This window comes from Hyperoodon ampullatus, assembly GCF_949752795.1.
Source record: "Hyperoodon ampullatus genome assembly, chromosome: 17".
NCBI classification, from domain to species: Eukaryota; Metazoa; Chordata; class Mammalia; order Artiodactyla; family Ziphiidae; genus Hyperoodon; species Hyperoodon ampullatus.
Genome location: NC_136930.1, coordinates 4,457,189 through 4,480,094, shown reverse-complemented (window position 1 = coordinate 4,480,094; position 22,906 = coordinate 4,457,189). Strand labels below are relative to the sequence as shown.

The window sequence follows — 22,906 nt, the reverse complement described above, 5'->3', positions numbered from 1 at the left end:
CAGGCAAAAAGCAGTGACCGCGCCTCCCCGTAGCCCCTGCTCCCCAGGCCGGGTGCCGTCCCCTGTCCTGCTCACCCCTCTGGGCCCAACCTCTGGGCCCACTCCAACCTCTCCAGCCACACTCGACAGGCCCACACCTCACCTCTCTCACCCCCAGTTTTTTTTTAGAGACATTATTTTTTTTTACATTTTTAAAATAATTTTTATTGGAGTATAGTTGATGTACAATGTTGTGATAGTTTCTGCTGTACAGCAAAGTGAATCAGTTCTACATATACACATAGCCACTCTCTTTTAGATTCTTTTCCCATATAGGTCATTACAGAGTGTTGAGTAGCGTTCCCTGTGCTCTGCCGTAGGTCCTTATTAGTTGTCTAGTTTATATACAGTAGTGCGTATTTATCGGTAAGTGTGTTCGGACATCCCATTCCCCCCTCCGTGCAGGTGGGGGGACTGCCCTCCTCTATGGAGGAAGACGAGCTTTCTAGGCATGACCACCAGGTGGCACAGTGACTGCAGCATCCTGGTGTCGGTGAGCTTGGGACAAGCCAAGAAAGACAGCAGGTGCTCTTGACTGCTGGGCCCCGAGGGAGACCCAAGAGAGTTTTCAGATTTAAAGCATCCAGCCTATTCCTCGTCATTCACAAAGGGAGTCAAGGAGGGTGGACCACATGTTCCTTCACAGGTCCATGTGGCCAACAGGAGGGAAGGCTTCCCTCCTTCCCTTCTTCTCTTCCTCCTTCTATTCGTTCAGCAAATATTTGAGCACCTCCTTTGTGCATCCACTGTTCTAGGTAGGAGGGATATGGAAGCAGATAAGAAAAGGCAAGGTCTCAGCTCCGAGGGTGCTTACCCTGCGGCCTTCGCTGGGACCCCGTAGAAGATACTGGAGACAGAACCAGGAGTCTCTTTGCTGTTTTTTTTTTTATTTTTTTAATTTAATTTAATTTTTTTTTTTTTTTTTTTTTTTTTTTTTTTGCGGTACGCGGGCCTCTCACCGCTGTGGCCTCCCCGGTTGCGGAGCACAGGCTCTGGACGCGCAGGCTCAGCGGCCATGGCTCACGGGCCCAGCCGCTCCGCGGCATGTGGGATCTTCCCAGACCGGGACACGAACCCGCGTCCCCTGCATCGGCAGGTGGGCTCTCAACCACTGCGCCACCAGGGAAGCCCCACTTTGCTGTTTTTGTTACCCCCAAAGCCCCTTTTTCCCCTTGCCTCCAGCATGGATTGACCCCTAGTTTTATATTATCCAAATAGGTTTCAGTTTAAAAAGCAAAAGGACCACCAGTCAGTGTACTGTTGTGACTAATTTTGTTTTCTTCATGATTTTCTTTGGCCACTTGTGACCCTACTTCTCAGTTATCCCACTTAATCAGGAATTGGCTGTGTTCTCTTTACAGTTAAAGATATTAAGGTTCAGAAAGGCCACGAGGCATGTTGATGTTTCATAGGTTAATACACGATGAAATACGTACTCAGGTCTCTGTATCATCACTCCATCATGATCAGGATCAGTGCCAGTGAAGTTTTTGGCTTTTTTAATTTATTGAAGTCAAGTTGATTTACAGCATTGTGTACATTTCTGCTGGACGATAAAGTGATTCAGTTATACGCATATATATTCTTTTTCATATTCTTCTCCATTACGGTTTATTATAGGATATTGAATAGAGTTCCCTGTGCTATATAGCAGGACCTTGTTGTTTATCCATCCTGTATATCATAGTTTGCATCTGCTCATCCAAAACTCCCACTCCATCAATGCCAGTAAAATTTTTAAAAATAAAAGAAAACAGGCAAGTCCAGGGTTGTGACAGGTACCTGTAGATAAATTTGGCAAGCACTGCATTTTTGCTGGAGGGAGCTTGACAAGGTGGGCCCAGTGTAAATTACTGAGTTAAAATTACATCTAGTGTTTCGAAACATTTCCTCTGCAGGGGATGAGCAAGAGTGGGAGAGGAATGCACGTATGATCACTTAGAAGCCTCAGAGATCACGAGTTGCTTGTTTGAAGCTAGGGGAAGTTCCTGTCTGCTGGAGCAGCCCCCTTGGTGGGGTCAGCCTTCGCTGAGTACATGTGGACCGCCATCTCCTCCCATGTCTTCCCTCCCTTTCTAATCCCTCCACCCGCCTGGCTCTGCGGCACGGCATTCAGTTCCCAAACCCTTGCCAACCCTGCTTCGGTTTCAGCAGGATGAGGGGAGGGGACGAATTCGTGATGCCATGTGACAGGGACATTCCCACGCTGCAGCATTCACAGTGTGGAATGTTGGTTTACTATGTACTTTGATAAAGTAGCTGTTTTCTCTGATTTTTAGTAATCGTCATATTTCCACAGGTGCATTAGAATCTTTGACCACAGTTCAGCCACAAGCAGGGGCCAGTCCACCACCCCCGGAAGGTCAGCAGTCGCATATTCCCTGAATTAACCATTCAACGCAACTCGCACAGTGACTGCTGGCTCCATGCAGATTGGTTTTGTTGATCAGTGATATGGGATTATCCGTACCCATGACCACCATGAGATTTAAGCTACACCCCACCTCTCTCACAGAGACGAGACGGTCAGAAGTACACTGCTTCACCACATATCAGTTTTCATATGAATCTCACATCACATGTGACGGGATAGTGTTCTTCACTTGGGGTCCTGCACGTGTCCTTCAAAGATTCTGTTGGCTGTGATTCTATATAGGAGCCTGTGCCAGAAAAGAAAAAAAAAAAAAAAACCCTTATTTTCAAGTGCGCATCTGGTCGTCTGGGGGCAGCACTAACTCCTGAGTCACCCACTGAATAGGAGAGTTTTGCATTTTGAGCCCTCAGAGCCCTGCTAGAGACCTCAGGTACGTCCCCTCGGTGAATTCTCACAGGACCGCACGGCGTTCGTTCCCATCCTGCAGAGACGCTAAATTGTCCGAAATTACACTTAAGTAAGGGTCCGGCAGGATTCAAACCCAGTTCTGATTCTCAAAAAGCAAGCCCTTTGCCTCTGTGCCACTGTTCCCCATACTCTGGGCTCTGAACTGTGTAAGGCCTCACACTGCTGGGTTTAAAACCCCTTTTTGTTAATTACCTATCAGCAAACACTGCAAAGGCTAAAGTGAGTTTATAATTGAGGAAGGTCACATTTCTTTTTTTTTTTTTTAACTTTTTATTTTATGTGGGAGTGGAGCCGGTTACCTGTTGTGAGAGTTTCAGGTGCACAGCAAAGCGACCCGGCCATACGTATACATGTATCCACTCTCCCCCAAACTCCCCTCCCATCCAGGCTGCCACATAACATTGAGCGGAGTTCCCTGTGCTCTACAGTAGGTCCTTGTTGGGTATCCATTTTAAATAGAGCAGTGTGTACGTGCCAATCCCAAACTCCCTAACTATCCCTTCCCCCCCATCCTTCCCCCTTGGTAACCGTAAGTTCATTCTCTAAGTCTGTGAGTCTGTTTCTGTTTTGTAAATAAGTTCATTCTTTTTAGATTCCGCATATAAGCGATGTCATATGATATTTCTCTTTCTCTGTCTGACTTACTTCGCTCAGTATGACAATCTCTAGGTCCATCCATGTTGCTGCAAATGGCATTATTTCGTTCTTTTTTTATGGCTGAGTAGTATTCCATTGTATATATGTACCACATCTCCTTTATCCACTCCTCTGTCGATGGACACTTAGGTTGCTTCCATGTCTTGGCTGTTGTAAATAGTGCTGCAGTGAACATTGGGGTGCATGTATCCTTTTGGACCATGTTTTTCTCTGGATATATGCCCTGGAGTGGGATTGCAGGGTCAAGGTCACATTTCTTTAAAAAAAAAAAAAATGCTAACCTAAAAAAGTTGATAGGAAAATCACCACTTAATTCTGTTTCGGAAGGCAACACGACACACAAAGTTTGGCTGTTTGCCACATAATCTAAAAACGTGGCTGGGAATGGGGGTGGGGGGAGCTCATTATTCAGGCACCTACATTTAGAAGAATTTGTAAATCATGAGAATAATTTAAAATGTTCAGCCCTCGATAACATGAGTCGTACAGGACTCCTCCACCATCTCCAGTTTCGTTCTGTCTCTCTCACTCTTGGCTCCAAAAATAACCAATTGCCTGAAGTTACCCAGATCCACCAACAGTGTCCAACTCCCTACCTGCCATACCTGCCCAGGCTTGGCTAATTTTCACTCATTCTTTTGTTGTCTTGGCTCAACAGTCACTTTAATTTTTTAATGACTCAAAGGCAGGCCTACCAGTCAGCACAACACTTTTCCTTTTTAAGGCTACCACTAATTAACATATTTAAAAGATCTGTACCCAGGCTGAAGTGAAACTCTCCAGTGAGTACTTCCTTTGGTATTTGATAAATGGAACCTATCCCAGAACTGTTTATTACTTGTAGGTCTCAGTTCCAGTTAGAGTGTATTCCTGGAGCCTTTAAATCACGGAGTGTGATGTGCCAGTGTGTAACGGACAGGTGAGCTGCGCTGGCCTCCTCCAAGGGCGGCAGCTGAGAATGTGGCTCTAAAAACTGCCTCGACATCTATCCTTTCTAGTAAGGATTCAGTGTGACCCTTATAGTTAGGCCACTAGCCCGCTCATCTTTTTTTTTTTTTTTTTTCCCCTCTGCATGGGGAGAAAAGATTTTAGCCACTTTGAGTCATAACCCTCATAAAGGATTTAGTTCATGAGTTTATCATCTCACAGAAAAGTGGGGTTTGTTTTTTTTGTGTGAACTTCAGTAAATTCATAAGAAGATTTTGTTTCTTGGCCTCATTAATTTTAAGTTTCTCTCAGTACGAAAACTTGGCCTTTTTCATAACTTCATTGAAGTATAATTGATATCTAATAAACTGCACATATTTAAAGTGTACAGTTTCCCAGGTTGCGACATACATCCCTGATACCAGACCACACCACAAGCAACATAGTGAACAAACGTCATTCCCAAAAGTTTGCTCATGTCCCTTTGTGAGTGATGCCCCCCGATCCCACCCAGTCCCCGATAACCACTGAGCTGTTTCCTGTCACTACAGATTAGCTTGTATTTCCTAGAATCATAGATAAATGGAGTCACGCAATATGTCCTCTTTGTTTCTGCCTGATTTCTTTCACTCCGCGTGATTCTTTTGAGGTTCATCCATGTTACTGTGTGTATCTGTAGTATATTCCTTTTCATTGCTGGTTATTAGTCTATTGCATGAACCTGCTACAGCTTGATTATCCAGTCACACACTGAGGGACATTTGGGTTGTATCTAGTTTTTGACTGTTACAAATAAGGCTACTATGAATATGCATGTATAAATCTTTGTATAGACATCTGTTCTCACATCTCTTGGGTAAATACTTAGGTGTGAAATGGCTGTGTCACATACTTTTTAAGAAACTGCCAAGCTTCTAAAAGTGATTGTACATTTTTACCTTCTTGCCAGTGTGAGTTAGACTTGTCTCACATACTCACCAGCACTTGATACAGTCAGATGGTCCCTTTTTTTTTGGTTTTTGGCTGCGTTGGGTCTTCGTTGCTGCGCGTGAGCTTTCTCTAGTCGTGGCGAGCGGGGGCTACTCTTGGTTGCGGTGCACGGGCTTCTCACTGCGGTGGCTTCTCTTGTTGCGGAGCACGGGCTCTAGGCGCGCGGGCTTCAGTAGTTGTGGCACGTGGGCTCAGTAGTTGTGGCTCGCGGGCTCTAGAGCACGGGCTCAGTAGTTGTGGCGCACGGGCTTAGTTGCTCCGTGGCATGTGGGATCTTCCCGGACCAGGGATGGAACCTGTGTCCCCTGCAATGGCAGGCAGATTCCCAACCACGGCGACACCAGGGAAGTCCTATTTTTTTTTTTAATTGTAGTCATTCTAGTGTGTAGAAAGCAGGATCTCCTTGTGGTATGATTTGCATTTCCCTAATGACCAGTGATGGTGTGCATCTTTTAATGTGCTTATTTGTCATCCATGTATCTTTATTGGTGAAATGTCGATTCAAATATTTTGCCCATTTTTTAACTGGGTTGTTTTATTATTGTAGAGTTTTGGAAGTTCTCTATATAGCCTGAATACGACTTCTTTACACATGCTTAGCAAAGTTTTTCTTCTAGTCTTCTAGTGGCTTGTCTTTTCATTCTCTTAACATTGCCTTTTGAAGAGCAGTTTTAAAGTCTGATGGAATCTCATTTATCAGTTTGTTATTTTATGGGTTGTGCTTTTAGTATTGTAACCAAGGAATATTTGACTGACTGTCACAAGATGTTTATCTATGTTTCCTCTTAGCATTTTTATAGTTTTGGGCTTTAAGTTTGTGTCCACGATCCATTTGTATATGGACTGAGGTATGGATCCAAGTTCTTTTTTTTTCCCCAAAATAACCTTTTTTTTTTTTTTTTTGGTAAAAAGATTTTTTCTAATTATAAAAGTAAGACATTTATAAAATATGGAAGAGTATAAAGCCTACATCTTGCTAATTTTTTAATAACTTACCAAGGTACATTTAAAGGTATTGTGGCTGAGTGGGGAGGGTTCTAAGTGTGTACTTTACAAAATTGGAATCAGAGTGTATTCCATGTCCTGCTTTTAAAAATTTTAGCATTATATCAGTGTTTAATCGTGTGACTTAATGTTTTTTAAATGCATGTTTTTAATGGCTGCGTAGTTATCCTATCATATAGACATATGCTACTTTACCCCTTTTATTAGACATTATCAACTTTTATTCTTAAAATATGCCTGTACTTAAATCTTTGTTTCTCGGCTTTTTTCCTTATACTTTTAGAAATGGTTTATCAGGTCAACATACATGTACGCTTAGCTTTGACTACCTATTTCCACAGTGTATTCCAGAAAAGTGTCAATGGTTTACACTCCCAACAGCCATAACTAAGACACTTAATTTTTTCAATTAATTTTAAAATCATTTTTTGAAGTATAGTTGATTTACAGTGTTATATTGGTTTCAGGTATGTAACAGTGATTCAATATTTTTATAGATTATAATCTATCTCAAGTTATTATGAAATATTGGTTCTATGCCCTGTGCTGTGCATCACGTCCTTGTATCTTAAGAAGTTTAATTTTTTATGGCAAGTGTGTTTCTGTGAAAGCCTCAGGGATGCCCCTGGACACCCCTGTCTTGTCCTCCGCAGGGTCCCTCTAACCTCGGCTGCTGTCCCCAGGCCAAGCGCCTTGCTCTCCCTGCCTCCTTACCAGACGCACCCCTCTCGCTGGGCTCTGTGGACACTGGCCAAGTTAAGCAAACTCCTTGCATCGCTTACCCCTTTCACCAGAAAAAACTTGCCTGGATGTGCATCTCTCTTAGGTCAGCGATCATGTACGAGGAAGGCGTGTCCGTTTTCTCGGCCGTGGTTCGCCTTGTTTCTCGCCTGCCTCTTTATCCTCAGCCCCGCAGCGTCCTCTGCTGTCTCCCGCCAGGCACCCCGACGCCGCCTCTAACCAGCGCCCTACCGTTTTTCTCCTCCTCCAGTGCCCAGCTCTCTCCTCCTCGCTGCGGGTCCCTGGCCGGCCCTCCGCTGGCACCCGCGTGGAGGTGCGTCCCGTCCTCCCGGCCCCGGCCTCTCACCGCCCGCCCCGCCCCACACTCTTCCTTGCTGCAGGCTGGTGTCCTCACGCCTCAGTGGTGACCTCTGTGCAGCAATGGCAGGGGCCCTTAGCAGCTCTGTCTTTTTGCGGGTTGTGCCACCTTTTCCTTCCTTCTCGACGCTCTGCCTGCCACTCGGCCTCTAAATGGCCTGGTTTGGTCCTACCGTGGTGGTCAGGAGGCTCCACCGTGAGCCGACCGGTACCGGGGTTGGCCCTGAGTGACAGGAGGCGACTCAGCCAGCTCCGTCCCCCCCCACCCCCGCATGTCCTTTGTCAACACTGTCGGCTCACAGGCGGCCTCTCTCTGGGACAGGCTTCTTCTCGCTGGTCTTCAGCTCTGTGCTGTGTGCTCATCCAGCACGTTGCCTGCGTCCCATCCAAGTCCCCGCCCCTGCACCTCCCCCGCACTTGTTCGCGGTGCCGTGGACCCCTTCGCTGTCTCACACTTGCTTCTCATCGCTAGTACATGAGCGCGATGGCCCCTGCACTTTTCTCATCTGAACCCTTAGGACGGCTGTAACTGCGCTGCACGGGTCACCTTGGCCTCTGTAACCCGCAGGGGTGACCTGTGAGTCCTGGCTCACTGGCATGCTCCCCACACCCCGTTTCCCGTCTGTGTTGTACATCCTTCAGGGCAAAAGCCCACAGTATTCTCCTCCTCTTCTGACCTTCTATCACTTGTTTATACCATACAGTATTGCTTTTGCTGTCGAGTGGTCACCCTAATACCGCCTTAGGGCAGCTTTTACTTTAACCGTCACGCTGCTTGCCCCGACATAGGCGTCTTTCCTGTAGCTGCAGCTCCTGTGCACCTCAAGAACAGGGGCCCGTGTGTTTGCATCCCCAGTGATTCAGATCGGTGCCACATGGGATAGAGGCTAGTAACAGTCATTACGTCGGTGTCAGCTGTCTGTCTTACTGGAGGGCTGGTCACATGTGGCTGCACGCTGACCCCGGGTCCAGGGAAGTGAAGCAGGTGGTTTCTGCACAGAGCTCCTGGGGCTCCTTTCTTTCCTGGTCAGCGCCTGCAGGTGTAGGTCTTCATCACCGGCACAACATAAGGAAGCTCAGGACAAGCACACATTGGGTGCTTCAGAATTCATTTGGGGTTTTCTTTGTGTTGAATTCACTTTAGAACCTGTGGTGGCCTCACCGTGAAGAGCAGCTCAGCAGCTGGGCGATCGCCCCTCTCCTTGTTCTGCCTCTTCGTCGGGGTGCTCGTGGTTTGCACCCCTCCCTGTGAACACACAGCCCGAGGGAAACACCCGTCCAGCGGGATTTCTCCCTCACCTGTTATTCAGGACAAAGTATACGACCCAAGAGGTTTTTCTCAAAACCGTATTACGGAGGAAATCATGGATGTGTTTAGAATATAAATGAAGAAAATAAGCAGCAATTTTGAGAAAGAGCAGTAAACTTGGAATAATATTTTACCGAATAAAAATACCAACAACCCAGATCATTTCATTGTGATTCGAGGGGAAGTATATAACTCTAGGGATATTGATTTGTTTACTTTTCATTTTTCAACATACTGTTAATATTTGATGTGCTTCACATTTGTTCCTAACAGAATTTGAGATACATTTTCCAATAAAGTATAAAGATGTGAATAAGTGATAATGAATTTAAAAAAAACAATTTGGTTCATATGCCATTAACCAAGCTGGGTCTGACTTTTGGAATTTCAAACTAACTCTTCTTTTCTTTTTAGGTTGCCTCTTGGTGCTGCCTTGACCGTATTTGGCACCCAGAATGCTTCATTCTGTGATGGTCTATTAATAAGGTTGCCTTGCTAGAGTTTGGAGCAAGGCCCCAGGTAGGTGGCTTTTATCATTATATGGCACGGCTTTCAAAGTGATCGCTTATTCCAGCTTCTAAATAATATAAGACATGACATTAAAAGCTTTGAAAAGCCTGCCACATAATAAGCATGCCACTTACTATTTTAAGGTCCATCAAAATGTGTCATGTTCAACAGGACTTCATTAATAGTTACAGTCTAATGGAACGATTGGAATCCTGGCAACGAGCAGGTTTTCCTTACCTTGCACACAAAACGCAGAGCTGCTGTAAAAGCTTACTTGTCCATGTTCCCCAAATCACCCGCAGATAAACTCTTAAACTCTTCCCTCTCCGAGTCTTGCCCAGCGTGATAGATTATGCCGTGGTACCCCTGTATCTCTTTCTGTCCACTGGGAAGGGTCTGGTTAATTCTGGGCACGTGGGGAGGGGAGCCCGTTCCGCTGGCTGGGACGCGGCAGATGCTAGAACGAGGGCCTCAGTGGGACAGCAGCAGTTTGCTGGCCTTGTCGGAAAGAGGACAACTCAGGCTTCTAGATTTCCCAGCCTGTAAGGTGCAGCTCAGTGGCACAGATCAAGGTGTAGCAATACTTGGAAATCCAGGCACACGTGGATTTGGTACCAGGTAAGTTTGTCAGTGAGACCTCAAATACAGGATGGAGGTTGAGGAACCTGGGCCCGGGCCAGAGGATGGGCTCGAGGCCCTGCACTCCACCGACGGCAGGCGGGCAGCACCCCAGGAAAGGAGGCTGCGGCCGAGGCTGAGAGCCAGGCAGGAGGGTTTCCCAGTGCAGAGGGACCGAGTTCTGATCGGATAAAAGGCCCATAAACTGAGCTGGTTGAAATTCTCTAATCTCAGCACACTATGAAGAGTAAGCATGAAAATCAAGTCAGAATAAACTTGTAGTTGTTCGTATGTTGTAAGTATTTTTTAATTATATATGAAGATGTTAATGGTTTTTTAGTGTTACGGGTTATGGATTTTTTTCTTTTTCTGTTTCATTGTAGTTTTTACGCTCTCTTGTAATGAAGCTGTTTTTGAGCAGTTAGAAAAAGAAAAAATGTTTTCATTCCTTTTACTTAGCCAACTCTGTTTATGTAGATTCTCTCCTTTTTCATTTCTCTTGTATCTGTAACTAGTCAAAAATTTTCTCTGCCATTTTCAGTTTTCATCCCCCCCCATTTAATATCACAGGAAGAACATCCTCTTTAAAGATTTTGAACTTTACTTTGTTCCTTTTTCTTTCCCATAAAACCATTCATTTCCCAACAATAAATCATAACGAGTACAGGTTCCATGTGCTCGCCGAGCTATGGAGCAGAACATTTGACAGCAGATACGTTCTGAAAATCCAGGCCACCTGAGTGCCTCCCAGGGGGTGCCTCCCTGCCCGTCGGGTCCCCCGCGGGCCTGTGAGTGGACATGCCCACGTCTCCCTAGCTTTAGACACCCACGGCCTCCCAGGGGCTGCAATGCTCCCCTAGGTTTCCACCCCTGTGCCAGAACTAACGGCTTCATCCTATAGGGTTTGTCTTCTCAGCTTGCTTTTAAATTCATTTGAGGTTTCTGGAACCCTAAAACATGTTTACCTGCTTGCTTTGATTCCTGAAATTCCTTAAAGGGATTATGGTGTGTTCCACAAATATTCATCCAGTGTCACCACAGGCCAGGGCACCATGCCAGGGATGTGGGGTGACTGACAGTCTCCCTGCGGATGAATTTACAGTCCCGGGGGAGAGACAGGTAATTTCAACATGAGTTTTACAATCCATGTTAGAGGTAAAAAGCTCAGAGACGTAGAGTTCTGAAAAACTTTGTTCTGAAAAAAGTTCATCCTCACTCAAGTAAAATCGGGCAAGGAAGATAATTCTCGGTTCTCTTCTAATTGTGAGAGCTTGGGGGAGGGCACAGGTCCCCTGACTTGACAGTCTTGCCCAGAGCGGATCCCATTCACCTTCAACTCTGTGGGAATCAGTAGAAATGATCTTGCCCTGGACAGTCACACGGGCGCAGCTTGGGGAGGACAGGGTGATGGCACACGGAGAGCCTCCCCTGGGTGTGGGTTCCTGTGTCCTCACGTTGTCTGGTGCTCCTGAAGATGTTACGCACACACCTCACAACAGTTATGCCTTGTCTCGTGTACCACCGCACGGGCCTACGTTTAAAGTGTGCTTGACTTTGAGATGGCTTGAAACTAGTTCTTTGCATGAGCTTTTGTAACTAGGTGAAACTTTCTTTCCTCGCCCCTCTTGTTTTATGGTGCGCTACCTCTGCCTCCTGTTAAATGTATAGGTAGAGACACACTGAGTGTGTATGCTTGGGAAGGTCAAACTTGAAGCCTGGGAGATGCTATATCTGTGATTTTAATAGCATTAGGCAGCTAGCCATTTATGAACAGAGGCACGCCCTCCAAGCGTTTGCGGTCCTTCAGTGTGAACATTTTTATAATTTGTGTCAAGCGTTTTTCTTAAAGCCCCAGGAATTTAAGGGGTCAATGGTAAGAAAAACATAAAAACAACTCATCATAATTTGGGACACATGCAGTTTTCAGATTAGCGGAACTGCGAGCTGCCTACCTTATAATCCTAGCCTGAGCACCAGTATTTTGGAAATGCTTTATACAAAAAAAAAAAAAAGGAAAACCTCTAAAAATAGTTAACATGTGATTAAGCAATCTCAGATGGAATTGCGATTCTTTGTGCTCTCTCTGTCTCTGTCTGTCCCTGTCTCTGGCATCATTTCTTTTGCACCATTCTGCTCTCATTTCCTGTTTGCAAATACTAATTGCCCATGTGAAGAGAATGAAAATACCCTGGTATACCACCCTTCTGTAGTTTTCAGGGTTTTTTATTTTGAAATGAATATACAACCATAGGAGGAAAAATCTCCCACATAGGAGTTAAAAGGAAATGCCTAACTTCTAAGTTATGGATCCTTAAAAGCGCTTTTAAAAGAGAAGAAAATCTTTATAACCTAACATGACATTTTTGCTCCATAAAATCATTTAAGGAAAACATTTCTGAATTGAAAGCTAAAATGTGTTTGAATAGTCCATCTTCATCAGATTGTCTCTTCGTTTTTCTGGGGACGCTAGAAAATGAAATAACCACCCCCAGGTTCCAGGTGGCCCCCAAAGGAACTTCCTTGTCGTGCAGATAAGAGAACTAACGTTGGAATTCATTGATTCCACTTTGGAATTCATTGACTTTTTCCTCTTGGTTCCTAAAAGCAAATAGGTCTGCTACTCCTTTCACGTCTCTGTTGGCTTTCAGTATTTGTATATTAAATATAAGCCTTTCTAAATATTGTAAGGCTAAATTGCATGGTAAGTTTCAAAAGTTTTGTCCTAGAACTGCATTTTAATGAACTGCTCAAAAGTTGAAAATATCACATACAGTAATTCTAAAAAGGCATCCTTATAGTTGATTGATATCAGTTAACGACATCTACCATAGGAAGATACGTTCTGTAATTTTTGGTATTCCGGGTATGAGTCATTTGGGTACCTGCTTACAACTTGGACGGGTCAGGTCAGGTGCAGCCCCGCTCTTGGCCATGTCTCCTGCTTCTGGGCGGGCGCTCTTCTCCCTCCTGTCCTCTTGCGGCACCAGCAGCCTCTCTAACTACCTAACCATCCAGCCATCCTTCCTGCTCTATGACAGTCATGGACGCAGGCTCCAGGCATGTTTGCACTTCAGAAATTTTTATTAGGAATGAATGTGGACCAAACTGGTATTATACACTTGTACTAATTGATTCCTTAGCAGTAAGGTCAATCAGAGGATGCTTGTTTTCTGAAACAAAACGAGTATTTTCGACAGCTTTTACTGCAGTTACTGTTGTTTTAATCTAAGGCCTTACAAATAGCTGTTAGGTTTAGGGAGTCCCTTTCTAGTGACTTATTCAGCGTGTTGGACCAAATTGTATCCACACTGTATTATTTTTTATTTGAACTTAGATATATGTATTCTGTCCTGTGTCAACTGTGGGGATTGAGCCTATAGTTCACTTCCTTGCTGGAAAGCACTTGTCCTGCTTTAATTATTTTCATTCACTCAACAAAAATTCTACTTCCTTTTATGGGAAACAACAGCGAATGAAACGAACACAGCTCCTGCCCCAATGCTGCCTACAGTCTACTTTTAATGCTGTCTTAGATTTTTAGACTTGCAAGATATGTTTTTTCCTTTTATTAATAAGTGATTTTACAGACCTACAAAAATTGAATGCTGTAAAAATTTCCACATGATCATACAGGATCAAAGAAGTGTTCTAAGTGTGCCCTTCAGAATTGACTTCAATTATGTTATCGTGTTAATCATTTCTTTCACATTATTCAAAGCTTTATTGTATTTTATACATGTAAATTAAAGTATTAACTACTGGTAAATTTCCTTTTGCAACCCACCTATTTACTCTATATGAAAAGCATGTTTTAAGCAAATGTTGATATTTTCTGAATTGTTTACTAATGGTGTTTTATGATTAGCATGAAGGAGAATAAAGCTTTGATTATGACGGCACTTGCCCTTAATTTGCAAAGCATATGCTTGAGTTTTAACTTAAGTATGAAAGAATTATTGATGCAGGTAAGTGATGTAAAACTTCACAGCTCTTAGAGAAATGACTTTCAGAACTGTGAAATTTTTAAGTACAGAAACAGTTTTAATTCAGGCCTGTTCTGTTGCCAGCATCCTCATAGGAATTCATTTTAGTAGACCCTCTGATGTATGATTCATTTTGCTTGTTATTTTTTTGTGTGAGTCACCGTTTTAGAATGTAAAACACGGAGATAATAAACCTGTGTGTGTGCGCGCACACACACTGTATCCCCTTTAATTATTGTTTTTGTGTATGCAAAGTTGCCCTAGGAAAAAAACGTCTGTTCTGGTACCAGCAAAAACTGGGCAGGTATTCTGAAGTGTTACTTCATCTTAGAGCAATTTGAAATGGGTAGATGTATATTTTCTATGTTGCTTCATGATTCTTTAGATCAAGACAAAGAACTTTAATTATTTGAAAAAGCATAGTAACCAATCTTCGATATGTAAAAAAGAAAAACTGGAGTACAAATTTTGTTGCAGACTTTTCAGAATAGTAGTCACAATGCTTTTTAAAAGTTTTTCTTAATTTTTATTTGCAAACAATAAATGCTGGAGAAGGTGTGGAGAAAAGGGAACCCTCTTGCACTGTTGGTGGGAATGTAAATTGATACAGCCACTATGGAGAACAGTATGGAGGTTCCTTAAAAAACTAAAAATAGAACTACCATACGACCCAGCAGTCCCACTACTGGGCATGTACCCTGAGAAAACCCTAATTCAAAAAGAGTCATGTACCAAAATGTTCATTGCAGCACTACTTACAGTAGCCAGGACATGGAACCAACCTAAATGTCCATCAACAGATGAATGGATAAAGAAGATGTGGCACATACATACAATGGAATTTTACTCAGCCCTAAAAAGAAACGAAATTGAGTTATTTGTAGTGAGGTGGATGGACCTAGCATCTGTCATACAGAGTGAAGTAAGTCAGAAAGAGAAAGACAAGTACCGTATGCTAACACATATATATGGAATCTAAAAAAAAAAAACAGGTTCTGAAGAACCTAGGGGCAGGACAGGAATAAAGACGCAGATGTAGAGAGTGGACTTGAGGACATGGGGAGGGGGAAGGGGAAGCTGGGACGAAGTGAGAGGGTGGCATGGACATATGTACACTACCAAATGTAAAATAGATAGCTAGTGGGAAGCAGCCGCATAGCACAGGGAGATCAGCTCGGTGCTTTGTGACCACCTAGAGGGGTGGGATAGGGAGGGTGGGAGGGAGACTCAAGAGGGAGGGGATATGGGGATATACGTATACATATAACTGATTCACTTTGTTATACAGCAAAAACTAACACAACAGTATAAAGCAATTATACTCCAATAAAGATGTTAAAAATAAATTAATTAAAGAAAAGTTTTTCTTAACAGTATAAAAGAGAATACACAGGTAATTTTAGTTGACATTTTAGTTAGGATTCCATGAATGGAAACTGTGTATTTATGTTTATTATACCAAGCCAAATAATAATGAATTCTAAACGCTTCTGGTTTCCTTTGTTTGGGGAAATAATTAGCCACTCATAAGAACTCAAAATAATTAGGCTGAATTTAGGGAAATTAACCATGACTTTGGAATTAATGTTTTGTGATAAAATGAATGAAAATGATATCTATTATTATTTTATTTCAAGCTGTAAAATATGTAACTGGGGTAATTTGTAGACTATTGTAACATTTCAAATCGAGAGACATACAATTTTAAACTGTACTGAAACATTCTGACTCTAAAGGATTTTTATTACAAACGCCATTGAACAGTAAGCGTAAATAAAATTTTTATGGATGTATTTGAGATGCAATAAAATTTATATTGGTCAGGGGAAAAAAGAAAAAAATATGTAAGTTTATTGTTCACTAGTCAACTTTGGTTTTAGATTTTTTTCTACCCAAATCACTATCCACTAAGACAGATATACTAGTTGTTCTTTTAACTGCTATTTAAATTACTTAAAGTTTACTTTACCAACCGTCTTTATTTAAAAGAAGCTTTTAAAATCTTAAATGTGTTTCTGTTTGGGGATCGTATCGGCAGCTCTGATTGAGGAATAGGTACTGTCACCTGTTCTTGCCTTTTAAGTGCAATGACAGGATTTATCCACTCTCAAATTGGTTTGCCAATCAGCCCTTCTCCTAGAATGCAGTAGAATAAGAGTGACGTAGGGCACTATCCCCTTCTTGACCACATTTATGCCGTCGAGATGTTCAGCTTCTCTGGGCCTCTCACCTTAAAATGGATATGGTGATAAAAGCATCCACCTCTCAGGTCCATTGAATTCCAGGGAGGTAATAGAGATGAAAACACCCTCCACTTGTAAGGTATTTACATTATCAAAATAACATAATGCGCAAAATAGGCTTTCGTGTTCTTAATTAGCCTACCCAAAACTTAGTATGTGCCCTGGGCAAGTAAGTATTTACAAAGTTAATTTTATTATTTTGCAATTTTGATGTGCAGAATTCAGTTCTTCCATTTATGCATGTCCTGTGCTTTACAAAAAAATGGAGCTTTTGCTTTAACTTTTTAAACATCCTTTATTAGTCTAAATTTTTATTTTTCTTGTCTTTTAAACTATGAGAATAATGCTGCTTTCACATATACCCTTAGTATTTTTGTAATGATGCTTGAATGCCCTCTATTAAATATTTTATTTACACCTCATCAAATTCTTAAAGTATGTGAAAATTTGATTTCGGGGGAAATTAATTAGATTCGTGTTTAGAATGTTAAGTAGAATTATTTTCATAATAATAACTGTCATTGGTGAATCTTATTCTAACTATTTGATTTGTATTATCCCTCTCAAGTTGTCATAATCATGGTTTCTGAATGGTCATCTTTAAACTATTCAGGGCTTACTGCCCTGTACTCTCTATAATAGATAATTCTGTTTTTTTCTGCTTTTTGACCATTATTCTTTTCACATTTACTTGTACAGTCAGAATTATTAGATTTTTTTCTATGCGCGTTCTTAGTCTACTGAGGATCATGCTACTAATAGCATTTTTTAAGATATTTTAAGATTTTTCAACAATGATCTCTTAAAACCAAATGATGCTTTCCTCCTGACACCCCTTCTCCTGTAGCAAACCTATATTTAACTTCCCTTGCATGCTTTTGAAATCTAAGGAGCACAGAGTTATTGCTACATTTCAGCAGCGCTTGCAGCATTCTGAGAAATAAATTGGCGGGTATCGCAGGTAACACAAGTGTAGCCCAGAGAAGCCCACGTTGCACCATCGTGTGCCGTGTGAGCCTGGGAGGTGCTGTCCTCTGGAGCCTGCTGGGCTGCAGTCAGGCTACAGGTGTGCTCTCCCCGGGAGAGAACTGCACTTGTATCTTCCCGAATATTATTTAGCTTAATGAAAACTTGATCCGTTTGGTTTACAAATAGTAACCCTAATATCCATTTCTCTCGGTAGGCGAGTTAGGTTTAAAAAATTAAATTGAATTTGGGAAAGAAGTGGGGAGTCATTCAGCATCACCAAATGCCATTTATGTAGGTAATACTGTTTTACTTTTTGTTTCTGCCTTAATTTGGTCATGTAAATGTGCTTTGAACTAATAAAGATTTGCAATTGGTGAAAATTAATGCATGACTCTTCAGCAGAGTATGGAATGAAAGCATGTGTCATGAAATTGCCATTCTTTGATCCTGTATTTTCCATCACTTGCGGACTGGTTCCGTTTAGAGTGTAGTCCATTCTTATTTTTTGTTTCATAGATTGGCCAAAATGGGAAGGACTGGATTCCGCTCTCTTCCACGAAGAGTCAATGGAACTGGCTAAGATCAAGGTCTGACGCTTTTTCCATCTGTCATCAGGTATGCATTGAACAGAAATCACTATAGTTTTATGCACGTATCTTTAAAGTATTTGATTGCTATGAATATTATGAATTTGGATTTTTATTCAATGTTGAGCTCGCAACTTTATGTTTATCCTGTAGTTTTTAAATGCACCTATAAGTAATTTGAGTTTTGTAATATATTGAGATAAAAGATATTGTTAGCCATGAAAAAATTTCAGCTGGTCTTAGAAAAGTGTAATATTTGAAATCTGCAATTCTTCATTGCTCAGTCTGTACATCCAAAGATAACAGAATTCATTTGTTACTCCATATTGAGTATCACCAATTTTCATATGATCAAATGTTTGTTGTTTCATGGTGCACTTTTAGTACATTCTTATCAATAACTCAGAAGTTGTTATTTTTCTCCACTGGAATTCTCTGCCCAATTATGGTTGGGTCTCATAACACAATAATGGCAAAATATGACCAGTCTTTGAAATATTTTCAGATATTAGCTATATACAGGGATTTAGATACTTTGCATTCCATGTTGATTTTACAGTTTTATCAGCTTGTTTCCCACAGTGTTCTAAATAGGTGCACAAAAGCATCATGTTAGGAAATAAGAGAGTCAAAATTATGCTTTTTTCCTGCTTTGGCAGAATGCTTTATACCAATTGACAGTGTCATTACTGGTTACAGCAGAATAGCTGTTTAGATATTTCTGAGAGAGGCACAGAAGCTGTCTCTTGAATGAAAATATAACAGGAAAAGAACAAGTCCTTGAGATGCAGAAAAGTCTAAAACCAGAGGGAACATACTGTGTTAGCAGTAGTAATGCCAGTTGCATTAATTGTGTTAATGTCAGTTTTAAACTGCAAAGGAGACTTAGGCAATTTGAACAGCGCGAAGCAAGGCCTTGCCTGTATCTACCTACTGAAGAAGAAAGGCTGTGTGAACCAGACACCAATTAATTTACCCATATGCTGTACACTTTAATCAAATGAGTGGATAATTGCTATATTTTGCCTGTTTAATGAGAGCCTCTACACTAAAATGCAATAGGATCTGTTGTAATGTACACTTAATTTTACAAAAATGTAGGTTAAATTTGGAGCTCCCGCAAAAGGATAACTGGAATCTGCAAAAGTCAGCTCATCCATCTAGCTCGCGAGGGCAAGTGTCAGTCTGATGCCAAAACACAAGTGAAACAAAGAAATTGGTTTTCGTTGTTTTCTGAATATATAATGAGAAATCCAATTGATTAGTAGTTGATGACAGTCATTTAGCCACATGCCAATTTTCAATTTAAAATCAGATCTTTTTCAGAGAGGTTGCTGGTATTATTTCTGTGTCTCTTAAAAATAAATACCTTGCTAAAAACTAGCATTCATGAACCTTGAGGAATCATTTAACTTGTTTATATCAATTGGATCTTTGGGGAGTTGGTTTCTTCCTCTGAGAAATACAGTTGACAATATTTCCTATCTCTTGTCCACAAATTTTCAAAGGTTTCAGTCAATTTAAGTTTTTGTTTAGGTAGACATACTCTTTGCCATACAATATATACATTTCCTCCTTTCTCACAGCACCGATAATGAATTGAAACTCTGACACACCTTTTACAACCTGACACACCTCTACACTGATGCATCCCTGCACAGGTATTGTGCTCTAAGCCACAAGGCCCACTGGTGTGCTCAGACTCACACGGGTCACAGGTGTGTCAGAGGCTGGTCCCCCAGCTCTGGCTCTTCCACTCACCTTGGGTGCCCAAAGAACAGCATCATTTTCTGTGATGTGAAAAATGGTGGGGAAGATTACTTCAGCCAAATCATTGCTTCCACCCAAGAGACAGGGAGCCATGATCCTCAGCTAATGTATAACACCAAAAGGTTTTACCATTTCAAGAATGCACGTTTGTTATGAAGACAAGTCATTTCTGCTCTTGACTCAGAAATCCCTCTGTGTGTGATGACACTGGTATAAAGAATCAATTTTCAATTTGGGCGATGCGTTCAACTCTTTCAGGCCTCTGGTGTCTGTGCCTTGAGTACGCCTTCCCTGGACTAAACGGTTCACAAGGTGCCTGAAAGAGTTTTCGGCTGCTAATCTATATTTTCCTATAACACAGAGCGTGACTAGACCTGGCTTGCACAAATTATTACACAAATGTTTTTAGACATTAAAATATTTGCGGAAACATTTTTATGCTCTTAGCGAGATTTATGTTCTCTAGTCCCTTGTAAAAAGTGAAGCTTTAATAATGCCACTTATAGTATCATGTCTTGATGCTTCCTGAGAGTTCCTGACTGCTTTCCCTGAGTACGACGTTTGTCAGGTGGGATTTCAGGGGATCTGTGAACTGTTCATTCTGAGCAATGCGTTAATATGTGTTTTGAAAAATATAAAGAAGCCTACAGATATTACATTAGACCAGCTGAATCCATTTTATGGTTTCTTTTTTTTTTAATTCAAAAGCATCACATAGCAAATAAAACTTTTAAAAATTAAATCTAGTTACAAACTAGTTGTTTCTTATTTTTTTTTCCAGTCCCTTTTTGCTTTCTTTTACGACCACATGAAACTTGAGAAGCCACCTAAAGCTAAATCATTTAGTGGAGTTGGGCAGTTCCCAAGTGTCCAACAAGAAGGCCTGGTTTAGGCTGCGATGGCCACTGTCATTCCTGGTGATTTGTCAGAAGTAAGAGATACCCAGAAAGTCCCTTCAGGGAAACGTAAGCGTGGTGAAACCAAACCAAGAAAAAACTTTCCTTGCCAACTGTGTGACAAGGCCTTTAACAGTGTTGAGAAATTAAAGGTCCACTCCTACTCTCACACAGGAGAGAGGCCCTACAAGTGCATACAACAAGACTGCACGAAAGCCTTTGTTTCTAAGTACAAATTACAAAGGTATTAAACTCTATTTGTCTTTCAGATTCTATTTTCTATTATGTTGGCCATTTGAAGCCATTGTAAACGTATATATTTGTATCCACATCTTTCCGCTAATTTGCAGAGAGAAATGTTAAGTAGATTAGACGTTGGCTAGTTTTAGCATTCTAAGTCACAGACTTTGATGTGTTAGTGTTTTTGGATTTTTTTTTTAATGAAATGCTTAATGAGAGTAGAATTTCCATTTGTACAAAAAGAAATTGCAAGAAAAGGGTGTGGACATTAACGTGAGTATATTCAGCCTTGCTCGTTAACGTTTGTAATCGCTAAAAACCAGTGCAAACTAAAGTGGCGACTTAGATGGCTCCAGCTCTGCAGTGTTTAGGTGTGGTAACTACCCTCGTGGCAGATGCATATTAAGTTAAAAGAGTGTCCGAGCCGAGGGCAGTTCTGTGTTAGCCTAGCAGCTTAGCTTCCGTTTGAACAGTGAGGTCGGGCGGTCTTTGTCGTGATGCTGACAGAATATGTCTGTGTTCAAGGCACATGGCCACGCACTCTCCCGAGAAAACCCACAAGTGTAATTACTGTGAGAAAATGTTTCACCGGAAGGACCACCTGAAGAATCACCTGCACACACACGACCCCAACAAAGAGACGTTCACGTGCGAAGAGTGCGGCAAGAACTACAACACGAAGCTCGGGTTCAAGCGGCACCTGGCCTTGCATGCGGCCACGAGCGGCGACCTCACCTGCAAGGTGTGCCTGCAGGCGTTCGAGAGCACGGGCGTGCTGCTGGAGCACCTGAAGTCGCACGCGGGCAAGTCGTCGGGGGGCGTGAAGGAGAAGAAGCACCAGTGCGAGCACTGCGACCGCCGCTTCTACACGCGCAAGGACGTGCGCAGACACATGGTGGTGCACACGGGAAGGAAGGACTTCCTCTGCCAGTACTGTGCACAGAGGTTCGGGCGCAAGGACCACCTGACGCGGCACATGAAGAAGAGTCACAACCAGGAACTCCGGAAGGTCAAGACGGAGCCCGTGGACTTCCTGGATCCCTTTACCTGCAACGTCTCCGTGCCCATCAAGGACGAGCTCCTGCCGGTGATGTCCTTGCCTTCCAGCGAACTGTTGTCGAAGCCGTTCACAAACACGCTGCAGCTGAACCTCTACAACACTCCGTTCCAGTCCATGCAGAGCTCGGGATCTGCCCACCAGATGATCACAACTCTGCCTTTGGGCATGACGTGCCCAATAGACATGGATGCTGTCCACCCCTCTCACCACCTTTCTTTCAAATACCCGTTCAGTTCTACCTCATACGCCATTTCCATCCCCGAAAAGGAACAGCCGCTGAAGGGGGAGATCGAGAGCTACCTGATGGAACTGCAAGGCAGCGTGCCCCCCTCCTCCCAGGACTCTCAAGCCTCGTCGTCTAAACTAGCGTTGGAGCCGCAGATCGGGCCGCTGGATGACGGCACAGGGGACCTCTCCCTGTCAAAAAGCTCGATTTCCATCAGCGAGCCCCTGAACACAGCAGCGTTGGACTTTTCTCAGCTGTTTAATTTCATACCGTTAAGCGGTCCCCCCTACAACCCCATATCGGTGGGGAGCCTTGGGGTGAGCTCGCCCCAGGAGGAGGCACATTCTTCTGTGGCTCAGCTCCCGCCACAAACCCAGGAACTTCCGGATCCTGCCAGCACCATAGGTCTGGGTTCTCTGCACTCACTGTCAGCAGCTTTCACCAGTAGTTTAAGCACAAGCACAACGCTGCCGCGTTTCCATCAAGCTTTTCAGTAGGTTCCACGATGCCGACCCGTTACAGAAGCGTGTGTGTAGCCCTGCCTTAGGTGACCATTTTTATTTTAGTGCCTACTTTGAGACAGTATAAAAATTTCTGCTTCTGTATAGTACCAGTTTTCATTAAGCCAGTATAAAATAGAAACTAGCTTTTTAAATGAGCTTTGGAACCATTTGTGTTCAGTTATGTTTACCTGGGTATTTTGTCCTGACTCACTGCCAACTGTCACAATTTAAGATGATTTCTCATATAGGAAAGCCATTATTGGTAGTAAAGTCTTACCAACCCCGTGTTCCAATTACTGTTAGATCTTAAATTTTTCATGTTTTGTCCAATAACAATGGCTCTACCTTTTGACATTTGGCTTATTAAAAAATTTTGCAAGAGAGTTAAATTTTCTAAAATGTATATGAATGACCTGAGAGTTGTAAAATTTTGA

At 42.5% G+C, this 22,906-nt stretch overlaps 1 protein-coding gene across 1 annotated transcript; it reads left to right on the top strand.

Moving 5' to 3' along the window:
- Positions 1 to 20,445: 20,445 nt before the first annotated feature.
- PLAG1 (PLAG1 zinc finger) lies at positions 20,446 to 22,466 on the top strand (the record flags this gene model as incomplete). The annotated part of the gene is made up of 2 exons (XM_079722465.1): positions 20,446 to 20,687; positions 21,209 to 22,466. The coding sequence occupies 2 exons, from the start codon at positions 20,446 to 20,448 to the stop codon at positions 22,464 to 22,466; spliced, it is 1,500 nt and encodes a 499-aa protein (XP_079578591.1).
- Between the last annotated feature and the right edge of the window lie 440 nt (positions 22,467 to 22,906).